This window comes from Hylobates moloch, unplaced genomic scaffold (assembly GCF_009828535.3).
Source record: "Hylobates moloch isolate HMO894 unplaced genomic scaffold, HMol_V3 SCAFFOLD_15, whole genome shotgun sequence".
NCBI lineage: Eukaryota > Metazoa > Chordata > Mammalia > Primates > Hylobatidae > Hylobates > Hylobates moloch.
In genome coordinates, this window is record NW_026652290.1 from 2,670,716 (window position 1) to 2,685,423 (window position 14,708).

Consider the following 14,708-nt stretch of genomic DNA (forward strand, 5'->3'; position numbering starts at 1 on the left):
AACCTGTTTGAGTGGGCTAAGAACTCCCCACTGAACAAAGCAGAGGTAAAAATCCAGTGTCTTTGCACCTTTTTTTAAAGTCTTCACTTAAATATTGAAGCAGGAAAGGCCTCTGGAAGGGGATTTATCTGTGAAAGCTCTGAAAGTACCATGGCCACTTCTGACAGTCACTTTATTTGAGCAACAGGTTCAGAAGGGAACTGGGTTGTTCCCACAGTAACCAGGGTCTTAATCAATTTCAATTTTTGATAACGAATTGAACATTTAAAAATATACACAGGCCGGGCGCGTTGGCTCACACCTGTAATCCCAGCACTGTGGGAGGCCGAGTGGGCGGATCACCTGAGGTCAGGAGTTCGAGACTAGCCTGGCTAAAATGGTGAAACCCAGTCTCTACTAAAAATACAAAAAAACAGCTGGGCGGTAGTGGTACACGGCTGTCGGGAATTCTCCTGCCTCAGCTTGAACCCAGGAGAACCCAGGAGGCAGAGGTTGCAGTGAGCCATCTTCATGCCATTGCACTCCAGCCTGGGCTACAAGAGCGAAACTCCGTCTCAAAAAAAAAAAAAAAAAGGTATACCCACACACACAAATAGAATAAAATATACAAAAAGAGAATTCCGTAGTGCTCTTTGGTACACCCTTTGTCTAGCAGCAATGACTATCAACTCGTGGCCAGTTGGTGTTTCATCTGAACCTTCATCCCCCTCCTCCTGGGGACTATTTTGAAATAAATCTAAGACATCAGGGCCAGGCTCAGTGATGCACACCTGTAATCCCAGCACTCTGGGAGGCCGAGGCAGGTGGATCACCTGAGGTCGGGAGTTTGAGACCAGCCTGACCAACATGGAGAAACCTTGTTTCTACTAAAAATACAAAATTAGCTGGGCGTGGTGGCGCATGCCTGTAATCCCAGCTACTCAGGAGGCTGAGGCAGGAGAATTGCTTGAACCTGGGAGGCAGAGGCTGCGGTGAGCCAAGAACATGACATTGTACTCCAGCCTGGGCAACAAGAGCAAGGCTCCATTTCAAAAAAAAAAAAACTAAGATATCAGATAATTTTATCCATAAATAATTCAATGCATAGCTCTAAAAGATGAGGACTCTTTAGAAACAACCACAGGCTGGGCACAGTGGCTCATGCCTGTAATCCTAGCACTTTGGGAGGCTGAGGTGGGTGGATCACTTGAATTGAGGAGTTCTAGACCAGCCTGGCCAACGTGGTAAACCCCCATCTCTACAACAACAACAAAAAACAAATAGCAGCCAGGTGCCATGGCACACACCTGTAGTTCTAGCGATTCGGGAGGCTGAGGTGGGAAGATCGCTGGAGTCTGGGAGGCAGAGGCTGTAGTGAGCCTAGATTGTGCCACTGCACTCCAGCCTGGGCAGCAGAGCAGGACTCAGTCTCAAAAAAAAAAAAAAAAAGTATACTATTTAACATGGTAAACTCCTTAGTAGTAGTTCTTCTCTCTCCTTTCCCCACAGGTCCACGAATCTTACAAGCACCTGAAGTCACTGCAGTCCAAGCTCTGAAGTGTCACAAGGACAAGTTTAATCTGCTCCAGAAAGCGCCTGTGTGCAACTCATACCTGTGTGGAATCTTTTTCGAATTCAAATAGCTATAGATCAAATGATAAATTGACCCCTTTTTATAAATGGAGGGAAAAAAAATGAACAGATTTCAGAGATTAAATGAAAAAAAAGCAGATGTTTTAAGGGGAATTAACACTGAAAGAGACCTGTTAAACCATTCAGAAAAAGCTTAAGAAATGCGATATGACTTCCTTTTGTAATGCTGCTGATCCCAGTAGACTATGACTTTTGATAATTAGCAGAATTTAACTACTAAGTAGTTGATTATTTTCACATTTTAATTGCTAATCACTGGCTATATAAGTGTTTTTAAGCAAAGGTATTTTTGAAGTGGTGTAGAACCCTTCCAAGCTTTCCTGCTCGGTGTTCTACCACTTACCCTGGGGCCTGGCTTAAAAGCAGGATTGAAGAAAAGGGACTGGGGGAAGGACACTTACTGGAAAACTTGATGCGAATGAGTTTCTGCTTGGCACAGTCTCTGCCTGCTTGCTCTCCTTTGCTGATGGATTGCGTTTATCAAACTATTCATGCTAGCATTTTTCCAACGAGGGAACTTATTCCGCACGGGCCTACTGTAGGACCATTGTCTCGTGTGATTAGGAATTTTCCATTTGAAGGATTGCTAAATTGTCACAGTAGTAGGAAGTATAGGGAGATCTCTCAGCTGTGGCACTGTTGTAACTTTGGAGTGCAGAGTGTAACTCTGGGACAATCAGATTTCACATATTCTGTCGTCTTGGCATAAGCCATTAAAAGCTTGGAGGTTACTGTATTTGGCATTAAAAAAAGTCACTTAGGTCACCTCACTCCCAGACGTAGCACAGAAAAACCCTTTGACACGAACCATGTGTTCTGTTTTTTGGTTCAGAAAATATAATCATTGAAACTGTGAATTTTTTGTTTTTTTTTTAACAACTGGGAAAAAACAAAAAACAAAAAGCTATAGTTAGAAAAATGGAAGTTCCATAGGTTGTATTTCTTACTATATGTATGGCTTTGTTTTCAGTCTATTTCTAGGAGCTTTCTCTGAATCGCTAATTGTCCTTTCAGTTGGAATCTAATTTACACAATCATTCTATATTTAAAGGTTAAATATATCTTAATTAATTTTTTCTTAAAGTCAATGTAAGTCACTTTGGGTTTTTTTTTTTTGTTTTTTTTTTTAATCTACACCATATGCCCCATGAAACCAGCTGTTCTAGAATCAGTCCTGAGAATATGGCTTAATTCCATGGAAACATAATTCCTATCTTGGGACCTGACATAATATCTATCTATCCTGGGGAACCGGTAATATGAGACTTTTAGGTTACAGCAGAAATGCTACATGTTGACAAAAGCCTTAATCTTTCCACTGGGAGAACTAATTGATAATTGTGTTAAGATTGAAGATTAACCCTGTGCTAATCTCACTTGAGTCTATCTTGACAGTAGTTCAGATTCTGGAAAATGATAAACTGACCTGCTAGATGTAGAATTGTTGCAAAATCATTGTTGAAATACCTTGTTCACAGATGAATATCTGGGCAGAATCTGAGGGTGTTTGGAATGACACCCCCCTAATCCAGTTGCATAGATGGGATGTCTTTGCAGGTTTGAGGAGATCATCGACCTGCAGAGCCCCCTTTGACCCAGTACCTCAAGTTTTATTTAAAATCTAAATCTGGGGCCGGGCGCGGTGGCTCACGCCTGTAATCCAAGCACTTTGGGAGCCCGAGGCGGGTGGATCACCTGAGGTCAGGAGTTTGAGACCATCCTGGCCAACATGGCGAAACCCCATCTCTACTGAAAAAAATACAGAAATTAGCTGGGCATGGTGGTGGTGCGTGCCTGTAGTCCCAGCTACTCGGGAGGCTGAGGCAGGAGAATCACTTGAACCTGGGGGGTAGAAGTTGCAGTGAGCCCAAGATGGTGCCACTACACTCCAGCCTGGGCGGTTGAGCGAGACTCCGTCTCAAAAAAAATAAAATCTAAATCTGACATTTGATGCCATTTTTATAAATATTGGAATGTTCTGTCTTGAACTTTATTCAGTATAATCAAGAATAAAGATATAGTAAACCTCACTGATTTGTACTATTAAGAGAGAAAAAATATGCCACACAATTAAACATAGGTTTAAATTATGAAGAAATTTAGAATAGAGGTTTATTAGATTTAGGGAACACTAAGAACAAAAAAGGAAGGAGTGATACCTGCCTGAGTGGACAGCTATAAATCAGCTGTAATTACTGCAGTTGCAGCAATAGTTGTGAGTGGCTCCAGTCACTTTAGGAGTCTTTGGAAGTACTTGGTACACATTTGTTGGCTGTACCTTAAAGGAAGTGGCAAGTCCAGTTTGTTCTCTCTACCACACCAGACTGCCACTGACAAGTTTGGGTCTGTTGGATTCAAAATTTTGTGAGCCATTTTCACAAATACAAAGATACGTTTTCACTTTGTCTTCTCCAAAATTACTAAGAATTTTATTTTTATCTTTTGAGACAGGGTATCACTCTGTCACCCAGACTGGAGTGCAGTGGTGGGATTTTGGCTCACTGTGACCTCTGCCTCCCGGGTTCAAATGGTCCTCCCTCCTCAGTCTCCTGAGTAGCTGGGACCACAGGCATGTACTGCCACGCCCAGATAATTTGTTCTATTTTTTTTGTAGAGACAGGGTTTTGCCATGTTGCCCAGGCTGGTCTCAGACTCCTGGGCTCAAGCGATCATTTCACCTCAGCCTCCCAAAGTGCTGAGATTATAGGTGTGAACCACAGCACCTGGCCCAGAGTGAGTAGAATTAATTAGATTTTTTTGTGTGTGTTAGATAATATTGATTTAAGCCTTTTTTTTAAAAAAGTACTCTCAACCAAATACAAAATTGAAAATGTGAGGCTTAATAGAAATATGTTGGCTATTTGCAATGGATTCTTCTTGCCCAAGTGTTTGGAGTTCTACTTTATGCTCTGTATTTAAAAATTAGTGACCTCAAAGCAGAGTTGATGACACAGCCTTTGGGGCCCTCACGTTCTTTAGATATTAGTACTAAGTATCAGCTTATCTTCAGAACATTACGACATTCACTGTGTTCATATGCTTTCTGAGAAGTCACCACTTGTAATTTCAGATCACATACACCTGAAGGCATTTTATAGTTCCTAAAGTTAACATGTTAGATCTTTTTTTTCCACCCCATGAGGGTTTCACTCTCACCCAGGCTGGAATGCAGTGGTGTGATTGTAGCACACTTTGGCCACCAACTCTTGGGCTCAAGTGATCCTCCTGCCTTGGCCTCCTCTGAGAAGCTGGGATTACTGGTGCACACCACCACACCTGGCTAATTTTTAAATTTTTTTTATTTTTGGAGATAGGGTATGGCTATGTTGCCTTGGGCCCGTCATGAACTCCTAGCCTCAGGTGATCCTCCTACCTCAGGCCTCCCAAAGGGTTGGGATTACAGGAGTGAGCTACTGTGCTGGGCCAACATGTTACTTTTTTTTTTTTTTTTTTTGAGACAGAGTCTCGCTCTCGCCCAGGCGGGAATGCAATGGTGCGATCTCGACTTCACTGCAATCTTCACCTCCCAGGTTCGAGCAATTCTCCCACCTCAGCCTCCTGAGTAGCTGGGATTACAGGCACCTGCCATCATGCTCGGCTAATTTTTGTATTTTGAGCAGAGATGGGATTTCACCATGTTGGCCAGGTGATCGGCACCCCCACTCCCCCCACACCTCCCAAAGTGCTGGGATTACAGGCATAAGCCACAAGCCACCTCGCCCAGCATGTTGCATCTTAATTCTTGGATTTTCTTCACTGCAGGGCTTTGGGTGGAGAAATAAAACTCTTCAAATGCATAATCTTGGAGATCCCTGTGAATCAATAATTCTTTAGACAACTGCGGCTCAAAATCCCTCCTCTCTCCCTTTTCCGAGTTATTCCATCTATCTTATTAGAAAGGAAGTGAATTAGGTGTAGGTGGTAACACCTGCACATCTTTTTATACGTGTAGAGGGTATGCCTGGGATATACAGGTTGTCTTCAAGCAGTAGCTGCTACTACAGCTAGAGAGAGGAGGAGTGTCAGGAAATTGATGACCTGAAGCCAAGAGTCTTGTTGATATTCTGACTTAGATAAAGGTTTTGATCATTTTCATGAAATAATGCAGGGAAGTCATTTCTGCTGTTTATTTACTACTCCATCCTTGGAGGATTAGAACAAGTCACTAAAACGACTTTTTGTTTTAAAATACTGATGGTGGGGTTTTGCTTTTTTTTTTTTTTGAGATGCTGTCTTGCTCTTTGACCCAGGCTAGAGGGCAGTGGCGAAATCTTGGCTCACTGCAACCTCCGCCTCCCGGGTTCAAGCAGTTCTCTGCCTCAGCCTCCTTGAGTAGCTGGGATTACAGCGCCTGCCGCCATGCCGGTCTAATTTTTTTGTATTTTTAGTAGAGACGGGGTTTCACCAAGTTCGCCAGGCTGGTCTTGAACTCCTGACCTCGTGATCCACCCACCTCGGCCTCCCAAAGTGTTGGGATTACAGGCGTGAGCCACCGTGCCTGGCCAGTGTTTTGCTTTTAACTGTCCACACTTACTAAATTTTCCAGTACTTCTTCCTATGGCCCATGATAGTAAACACAGAAACATATAAGGAACATTGTTAGAGTTACCAGATGTTAGCTGTTGCATATATGCACATTCCTAGATTCAAGGGTGTTTTTGCCTTAAATTTTTTAAGTGGGTCATTGGTTGTCTTGGGAAGATTATGGAAAATTGGGGATTTTTTAGAGTTCTGAACCAAAATATGTCTTGAGTGTTTCTTAGTAAATGTGTGATCTTCCACCTTCCACATTCAGACTGCGGACTACACTTGATAAATGCCTTTTTATTTCCAGTTGTTAAGGATTCAACTAAATGACTGTATGCCTTGGGAGCACATAATTACTTTGCTACCTTTTTCCCCCTTTGCTGTTGTGGCTTGAGTTTGGTTCATACCTGAGAAGATGCATTTAGCATATGTTGTTACCTAGCCCTGGCTTAATGGTGTCCTGTGGGGGTAGGGGTGGGAGGACGAGGGGCACGGGCCCAGAGCATGTGAATGGATCGTGGTTGGACAGCTGTGACCTACCAGCACTGCGGGTAAGCCAAACTACAAACCGTTCTTTCCTCTGTGACATTGAATAAACCTTAATAAAATTCATAATCAGCATATACTAGAAAAAATGTGACTTAATCCTTTTGTGGGCGACAGTATTAGGTTACATTCTGGCTATACAGCTTTGATTGGATCATTAAACAGGTCAGTCACTTCCCTCAAGCTTTGGGGTGTGGAATAAACACGGGTGAATTTGTGGATTCACCCGTCAACCTCCCAATATCAACACATTTCTCACGCCTCCGCGCCGGCCACGTGTCAGCCCTCAGAAGTGGGCAGGAGGAACTTTTAAGCGTCCCGGCAGTTCCCAAGAGGGCCTTTGAGCCTGGCGCCCTCTTCCCGGAGAGGCGTTGGGGCAGCTCCTAGCAACGGGCTCGCCGCCGGCAGAAGCCCCGCCCCGCCAACGGCCGCGCGCGGCTCCCTGTAGTTCCTCACGGAGCTGTAGTTCCTCACGGCGTCCCCGCCTCCTCGGTGCGGGCGGGTGAGCAGACGGCCGACTGCGACTCCCAGGATGCCTCGCGCCCGCCTTTCCGCATGAGGCCGGACGGTTGAGGGTAACGGCAGCGGCTGGAAGCTGGAGGCCAGGCCTGGCCAGGCTGGGCGACCCGAAGGGAGCCAGGGCCGGCGCTGGTCCCATCGGCCGCACCTCCGGGGGCACGGCGCGTAACGGGAGGCTTCAGGGGCTGAGAGCGTTACAGGCTGCGCTCGGGGGGCCAGATAGGCCGGGCGCTCAGAAGGGTGACGCATTGAGGGTCGCGGAGTCTCGGGACGGAGGGGCGACTCCGGTTAGGGGTCTTGCTTAGAGGTGGTCTGGGGATCTGTAAAACGCCTGGCATGGAGTCGGCTGAATACATGTGGGGACGGGGTTACTCTGTAGACCTTTGGCCTTGGCAAACACGCCTAGAAAATCCCCATAGTCTGAGAAGCCCCTACAGGATCGATGGGAGATGCCGGAAGTTCCTTGATGTGTTATGGGACACATTTGGACTTGTAGGTCGTGAAGTCGCCATTGCAGAGAAAAAGAAACACAAGGCCGGGCACGGTGGCTCACGCCCGTAATCCCAACACTTTGGGAGGCCAAGGCGTTTGGGACGACCCTGGGCAACATAGGGAGACCCGTCTCTACAAAAAAGTTTTAAAATTTGCCAGACATGGTGGCGTGTGCCTGTGGTCCCAGCTGCTAGGGAGGCTGAGATTGGAGGATCGCCTGAGCCCAAGGAGGTCGAGGCTGCAGTGAGCTGTGAGAGCTGTGATCGTGCCACTGCACTCCAGCCTGGGCAACAGACTGAGACCCTGTCTGGAAAAAAAAAAAGAAAGAAGGCCAGGCGTGGTGGCTCACACCTGTAATCCTAGCACTTTGGGAGGCCGAGGCAGGCAGATCGCGAGGTCAGGAGTTCGAGACCAGCCTGGCCAACAGTGAAACCCCGTCTCTACTAAAAATACAAAAATTAACCGGGCATGGTGGCACGTGCCTGTATTCCCAGCTACTCGGGAGACTGAGGCAGGAGATTCACTTGAACCCAAGAGGCTAAGGTTGTGGTGAGCCAAGATCGTACCACTGCAATCCAGCCTGGGCAACAGAGCAAGACTCTGTCGAAAAAAAGAAAAGAAAACACATGTATTCAGGGTGGGCTCTGTAGGTAAGCCCAGATAACCCTTGCATTCCAATAACAGGACAGGCCAACACCTGGGACATAGAGAGGACCCCTCTGACTCCTTTCTTCCAGGACATCCTGTAGGTGGGTTTTGGTAAAGTGGAGGAGGGGGAGGGAGAGAGCTAATTCCAAGGAAAACTGTTCTCAGTGGGTTAGATTTACTGCCTATATAAAGAAATATTTCCACTGTCAGTGAAAATCGTGTTGCTGGACGTGGTGGCTCACACCTGTAATCCCAGCACTTTGGAAGACCAACGCAGGAGGATTGCTTGAGCCCCAGAGTTCAATACCAACCTGAGTAACACGGTGAAACCCCGTCTCTTAAAAAAAAAAAATTTAAAAAGAAAAATAATATCAAAGAGTAACCAGAGTTCATACCTGCTTTTTTGCTAAATGCTGCCTAGAAAGTAGTCATGAGTGTTGCCTGGGAAAGGGTTTCAGCCTTGGTGCCAGGCACCCACCTCCTTTCTAAAATGAGTACTTGCCAATTGCCACATCGGCTTTCAGGGTAAGGGATGATGGCCACTGCCCTTTTTTCAAGTAATCTCAAAGCCTCAGAAAGCCCATTAAGTTATCCAGAGCACTTTTTTTTTTTTTTTTTTTGAGACAGAGTCTCACATGTTGCCCAGGCTGGAGTGCAGTAGGGCGATCTCGGCTTACTGCAACCTTCTCCTCCTAGGTTCAGGCTAGTCTCCTGCCTCAGCCTCCTGAGTAGCTGAGATTACAGGCATATGCCACCATGCCCAGCTAATTTTTGTATTTTTAGTAGAGACAGCGTTTCACCATGTTGGTCAGGCTGGTCTTGAACTCCTGACCTCAAGTGATCTGCCCACCTCAGCCTCCCAAAGTGCTGGGATAACAGGTGTGAGCCACCGCGCCCAGCCTGAGAGTACTTGCTCTTCTGAAGTGCATCCCCTATAAGGAATTTTTAATTTATGGAAATGGGCTTTATCTCTTGAATGGGCCGTGAGAGAACTTTGATAAGCCTTGGATTCATGCTGTTAAACCTGCATCTTTTTTTTTTTTTTTTTTTTTTTTGAGATGGAGTCTTGCTCTGTTGCCCAGGCTAGAATGCATAGCATGATCTCAGCTCACTGCAACCTCCGTCTAGCGGGTTCAAGCGATTCTCCTGCCTCAGCCTGCCAAGTAGCTGGGATTACAGGTGCCTGCCACCACACCCAGCTAATTTTTTGTATTTTTTAGTAGAGACGGGGTTTTACCATGTTGGCCAAGCCGGTCACGAACTCCTGACCTCAGGTGGTCCACCTGCCTTGGCCTCCCAGAGAGTTTTGGGATTACAGGCATGAGCCACTGCGCCCAGTCTCCTTTTTTTTTTTTTGAGATGGAGTCTCACTCTGTCACCTAGGTTGGAATGCAGTGGCACGGTCTTGGCTCACTGCAGCTTCCACCTCCCAGGTTCAAACGAGTCTCTTGCCTCAGCCTCCTGAGTAGCTGGGATTACAGATGTACACCACCACACCCAACTAATTTTTGTGTTTTTAGTAGAGACGGGGTTTCACCATGTTGGCCAGCCTGGTCTTGAACTCCTGACCTCAGGTGATCCCCCCGCCTTGGCCTCTGAAAGTGCTGGGATTACAGGCGTGAGCCACGGCGCCCAGCCAAAGCTATATCATTTTTAAGCAACCACTTTAATTTTCTTCATTAGGGAGTATGAGCCTGATGTGGGCAGAATCCAAATGAGACGGCCAGTGCTGTGAAGGAGCTGCAAGCACCCCCAAGAGCCGTGAGATGGTAGGCAGAGTTCAGAGTAAGATGCATGGAAAGCGAACATGCCTCCCATCCTGCATCCCCAAAGATCTTGACTGCATGCAACACTCTGGGGGCTGGGCGGCAAGGAACAGGATGGAGACTCTGGAGAAGAGTGACGGGAGGTGGCATTGATACCAAACTTTCGACGACCAAGGTTTCTTCTGAGACTGAGTGTCCAGCTGGAAGCATTTTTAAGTGTCTGTCACTGGTATTAAGGAATCAGGGGCACAGAATAGAAGACATTTCTAGTCACATGACATCTCAGCTGGGAGGGTTTGCATGTCTGGGAAAGGAGTGACCTGCCCACCCATTGGCACCCATCGCTGGTTAGTGGGGCTGTTTCCAGGCTCTGAATGAGTCCATCCTCAGAAACTATAGGAACGCATAAAGGACTTACATCTCTAAATGCTATTGGTGCTCTTGCCTCTGGTTACTTGGCAAAAGGCAACGCAATTCATTCTGCATTGCCAATTCCCACCTGTGTTCACTGTTTGGTTTTTCTTGATGTGATTTGTTTTTCCCATTTTAGGCGCTAAAAACCAAGAAGGGATGGAAAGGTGAGTGGAGAGATGGAACATTACTCTTAAGCCAAATATGTATCTTTTCCCCCATTGGTCCTGGAACGATGAGACGTGTGTTTATTTAAATGTTTTTGGGCCGGGCACAGTGGCTGATGCCTGTAATCCCAACACTTTGGGAGGCCGAGGTGGGTGGATCATGAGGTCAGGAGATCGAGACCATCCTGGCTAACACGATGAAACCCCGTCTCTGCTAAAAATACAAAAAATTAGCGTGGTGGCGGGCGCCTGTAGTCCCAGCTACTCAGGAGGCTGAGGCAGGAGAATGGCGTGAACCCAGGAGGCAGAGCTTGCAGTGAGCCGAGATCGCGCCACTGCGCTCCAGCCTGGGTGACAGAGCGAGACTCGGTCTTAAAAAAAAAATGTTTTTGATCAGAGTCTTGCTGTTCTTCCCATTATTCCGTAGGCAGCCTTGGTCTTCCTTATGCTGCCTCACTGGTCCTCGGAGAAGTTCAGACATAAATAAGATACGAGGTTTTGGAAAAAATCCTTCTCCTTGGGCTCTGTATCCAGAAATATGTGGTTGGGATTCAGGGTGGGAAAGCTGGTGGGGGGAAACGAATTCGATATTCATACATGCCTCCATCAGAAAGTGGCCATTGATGAGGACATCCAGACCAGTTCTGGGGGGTCTTAGATAGAAGGGTACAAGGAGCCTACTTGTCTGAAAGTAGCTTCCATGTGCCTAGAAATCTTGGGCACTCTTCCCATTGAGCCACACTGGGCTATGTTCAGGGTCTGGAAGACTGATCTTTGGCCAGTGTGTCATGGTGGGCAGGTGGAATATAGGTTCTGCTGAAAATCTACAGTATCATCCTTTGAGATAGTTTTTGTTTTTGTTTTTGTTTTTTTTTAAGACGGAGTCTTGCTCTGTTGCCCGGGGTAGAGTGCAATGGCACGATCTCAGGTCACTGCAACCTCTGCCTCCCAGTTTCAAGCAATTCTTCTGCTTCAGCCTCCCCAGTAATTGGGATTACAGGCATGTGTCACCATGCCCGGCTAATTTTTGTTTTGTTTTTGTTTTTGTTTTGAGAGGGAGTCTCGCTCTGTCGCCCAGGCTGGAGTGCAGTGGCACGATCTCGGCTCACTGCAACCTCTGCCTCCCAGGTTCAAGCAATTCTCCTGCCTCAGCCTCTCCAGTAACTGGGATTACAGGCATGTGCCAGCATGCCCAGCTAATTTTTGGGGGTTTTTTTTCTTGTTTTTTGAGACGGCATGTCGCTCTGTCACCCAGGCTGGAGTGCAGTGGTGTGATCTCGGCCCACTACAAACTCCGCCACCCAGGTTCAAGTGATTCTCCTGCCTCAGCCTCCCCAGTACCTGGGACTACAGGCACGTGCCACCATACCCGGCTAATTTTTTGTATTTTTAGTAGAGACAGGGTTTCACCGTGTTAGCCAGGCTGGTCTCAAACTCCTGACTTCAGGTGATCCACCCGCCTTGGCCTCCCAAAGTTCTGGGATTGCAGGTGTGAGCCACCACGCCTGGCCATTTTTTTGTATTTTTAGTAAAGACGGGGTTTTGCCATGTTGGTCAGGCTGGTCACGAACTCCTGACCTCAGGTGATCCACCCGCCTCAGCCTCCCAAAGTGTTGGGATTGCAGGTGTGAGCCACTGCGCCCAGCCTGAGATAGTTATTTTAAATTTCTGCCTCAGGGTGTTTCAACAAGGCTTTGTGACTTGTTGCCAGAAACTTATAAAACATCTCTTGGCCAATGAAAGGAGAGCTAAGCCTAAGTCCCAACATCTGAAAGCTCTGATGCCTTCTGGCGAGTCTCAAGCCTTGATGTTTATAAGGGCCACTCTTCTTTCCTCCTGAAGTCATGACAGTCCCTTTTCTGTTCCAGGCTCCATTGACGATTTACCTGGTGACCTTCCAGGGGATGATAGTAAGTGTGCCTTGCCCAGAATCCCCTAATTTGGGCTGCTGCTGTTGCTTTTTTTTCTTACTATGTTGCCCAGGCTGGTCCCAAGCTTTTGGACTGAAATGATCCTCCCACCTCCTGAACCAAAGTGCTGGGATTACAGGCATAAGCCACTACACCCAGCCTTTTTTTAAAAATTGGGATATACATGCCTGTAATCCCAGCACTCTGGGAGGCCGAGGAGGGCCAATGACGAGGTCAGGAGTTCAAGACCAGCCTGACCAACATGGTGAAACCCTGTCTCTACTAAAAATACAAAAAAATTTAACTGGGTGTAGTGGCGGGCGCCTGTAATCCCAGCTACTTGGAAAGCTGAGGCAGGAGAATCACTTGAACCCAGGAGGTAGAGGTTGCAGTGAGCCAACGTTGCGTCACTGCGCTCCAGCCCGTGTGACAGAGCGAGACTCTGTCTCAAAAAAAAAAAGAAATTGAGATGTAATTTATATAGCATAAAGTCCACTCCTGTAAAGTGTACAACTCAGTGGTTTTTGAATATTCAAAAGTTGTACAACCATCAACACTACCTAATTCCAGAACATTTTCCATCACCCAGTAAAGAAACCTCATGCCTATTAGTAGTCAATTTCATTCTCTCCTTCCTCCAAACTTAGGCAACCACTTATTATTTACTCTCTGTCTCTATGGATTTGCCTATTTTGGACACTTTACATAAAATGAAATCACACAGCATCTTACCTTTTTTTTTTTTTTTGGAGACGGAGTTTTGCTCTTGTTGCCCAGGCTGGAGTGCAATGGCGCAGTCTCGGCTCACCGCAACCTCTGCCTCCCAGGTTCAAGCAATTCTCCTGCCTCAGCTTCCCGAGTAGCTGGGACTACAGGCATGCACTACCACAACCAGCTACTTTTTGTATTTTTAGTAGAGATGGGTTTTCGCCATGTTGGCCAGGCTGATCTTGAACTCCTGGCCTCAAACACCTGCCTCAGCCTCCCAAAGTGTTGGGATTACAGGAGTGAGCTACCATGCCCAGCGCACGTAGCTTCTCTGATGTAGCATAATATTTTCCAAGTTTATCCACACTGTAGCATGAATCAGTACTTTATAACTTTTTTATGGCTAGATAATGTTCCATTGTGTGGATAAATCACATTTTGTTTATCCCTTCATCAGTCGATGGATATCTGAGATATTTCCACATTTTGGCTATTATGAATAATGCTGTTATGAACGTTTGTGTACTAGTTTTTGGGCAGACATGTGTTTTCAGTTCATTTGGAATTCCTGGACCATACAGTAACTGTATGTTTAACTTTTTGAGGAGACTGCTTTTCCACAGCAGCTGTGCCGTTTTACATCCCACCAACAGTGTAAGATGGCTGTAGTTCCTCTACATCCTTGCTAATACTTATTTTCCTTTTTTTTATTATTGCCATCCTACAGGGTGTAAAGTGGGTATCTCATTGTAGTTTTGATCTGCATTTCCCTAATGTCTAATGATGTTCAGCATCTTTTCATGTGTTTATTGGCCATGTGTATATCTTTGGAGAAATGTCTGTTCAGATCCTTTGCCCCTTTTTAATTGGGTTACTTGTCTTTTTATCATTGAGTTAAAAGAGTTCCTTGTAGATTCTGAATGCTAATCCATATTATTTGTGTTCATGTTGGTCTATTAAGGAACCTGGCTTCATGGTCATGTAAAGCTCACCAGGGACAGAGAGACTTAGGTTTCCCCTACATGGCCCCAGAGAACCCACAAAGCTCCTGTCACCCAGGCTGGAGTGCAGTGGCGCAATCTCGGCTCGCTACAATCTCTGCCTCCCGGTTCAAGCGATTCTCCTGCCTCAGCCTACTGAGTAGCTGGGAGGGATTACAGGCAACCACCACCATGCCTGGCTAATGTATTCCAGCCCATGTATTCCAGCCTACAGTTTTGGGCTGTGGAAAAGCAGTTGTTCGTCATGCATTTCCTTGGGGTGCAGTTGGGTTGGGTTGGGTTGGGTTGGGCTCTTCATTTGGTATTCGGCATTTAGGGTTGACTTCCTCCTTGGAAATGTACCACCCTCTCTCCCATTCAGGTTTTCCAAGGGGTGACATT

At 46.4% G+C, this 14,708-nt stretch overlaps 2 protein-coding genes across 6 annotated transcripts in view; both read left to right on the forward strand.

Annotated features, from left to right (window-relative positions):
* The window catches only part of ACOX1 (acyl-CoA oxidase 1), a 38,283-nt gene extending 31,496 nt beyond the window's left edge, over positions 1-6,787 (forward strand). Inside the window, exons 13-14 of the mRNA XM_058428770.1 lie at positions 5-45; positions 1,489-6,787. Of these exons, the coding sequence (XP_058284753.1) occupies positions 5-45; positions 1,489-1,536 (89 nt within the window). The 3' untranslated portion in view covers positions 1,537-6,787. The remainder of the gene's footprint in view (positions 1-4; positions 46-1,488) is intronic.
* A 401-nt stretch (positions 6,788-7,188) lies between these two features.
* Positions 7,189-14,708, forward strand: part of FBF1 (Fas binding factor 1) — a 30,115-nt gene continuing 22,595 nt past the window's right edge. For 2 of the 5 annotated variants that reach the window (XM_032178797.2, XM_032178801.2), the window contains exons 1-4: positions 7,200-8,465; positions 10,048-10,133; positions 10,681-10,708; positions 12,577-12,618. In XM_032178797.2, coding sequence (XP_032034688.1) covers positions 10,131-10,133; positions 10,681-10,708; positions 12,577-12,618 — 73 coding nt within the window. In that variant the 5' untranslated portion in view covers positions 7,200-8,465; positions 10,048-10,130. Of the gene's footprint in view, positions 8,466-10,047; positions 10,134-10,680; positions 10,709-12,576; positions 12,619-14,708 lie in introns of all 5 variants that reach the window. The other 3 variants (XM_058428825.1, XM_032178798.2, XM_058428826.1) reach the window with 3 other exon arrangements.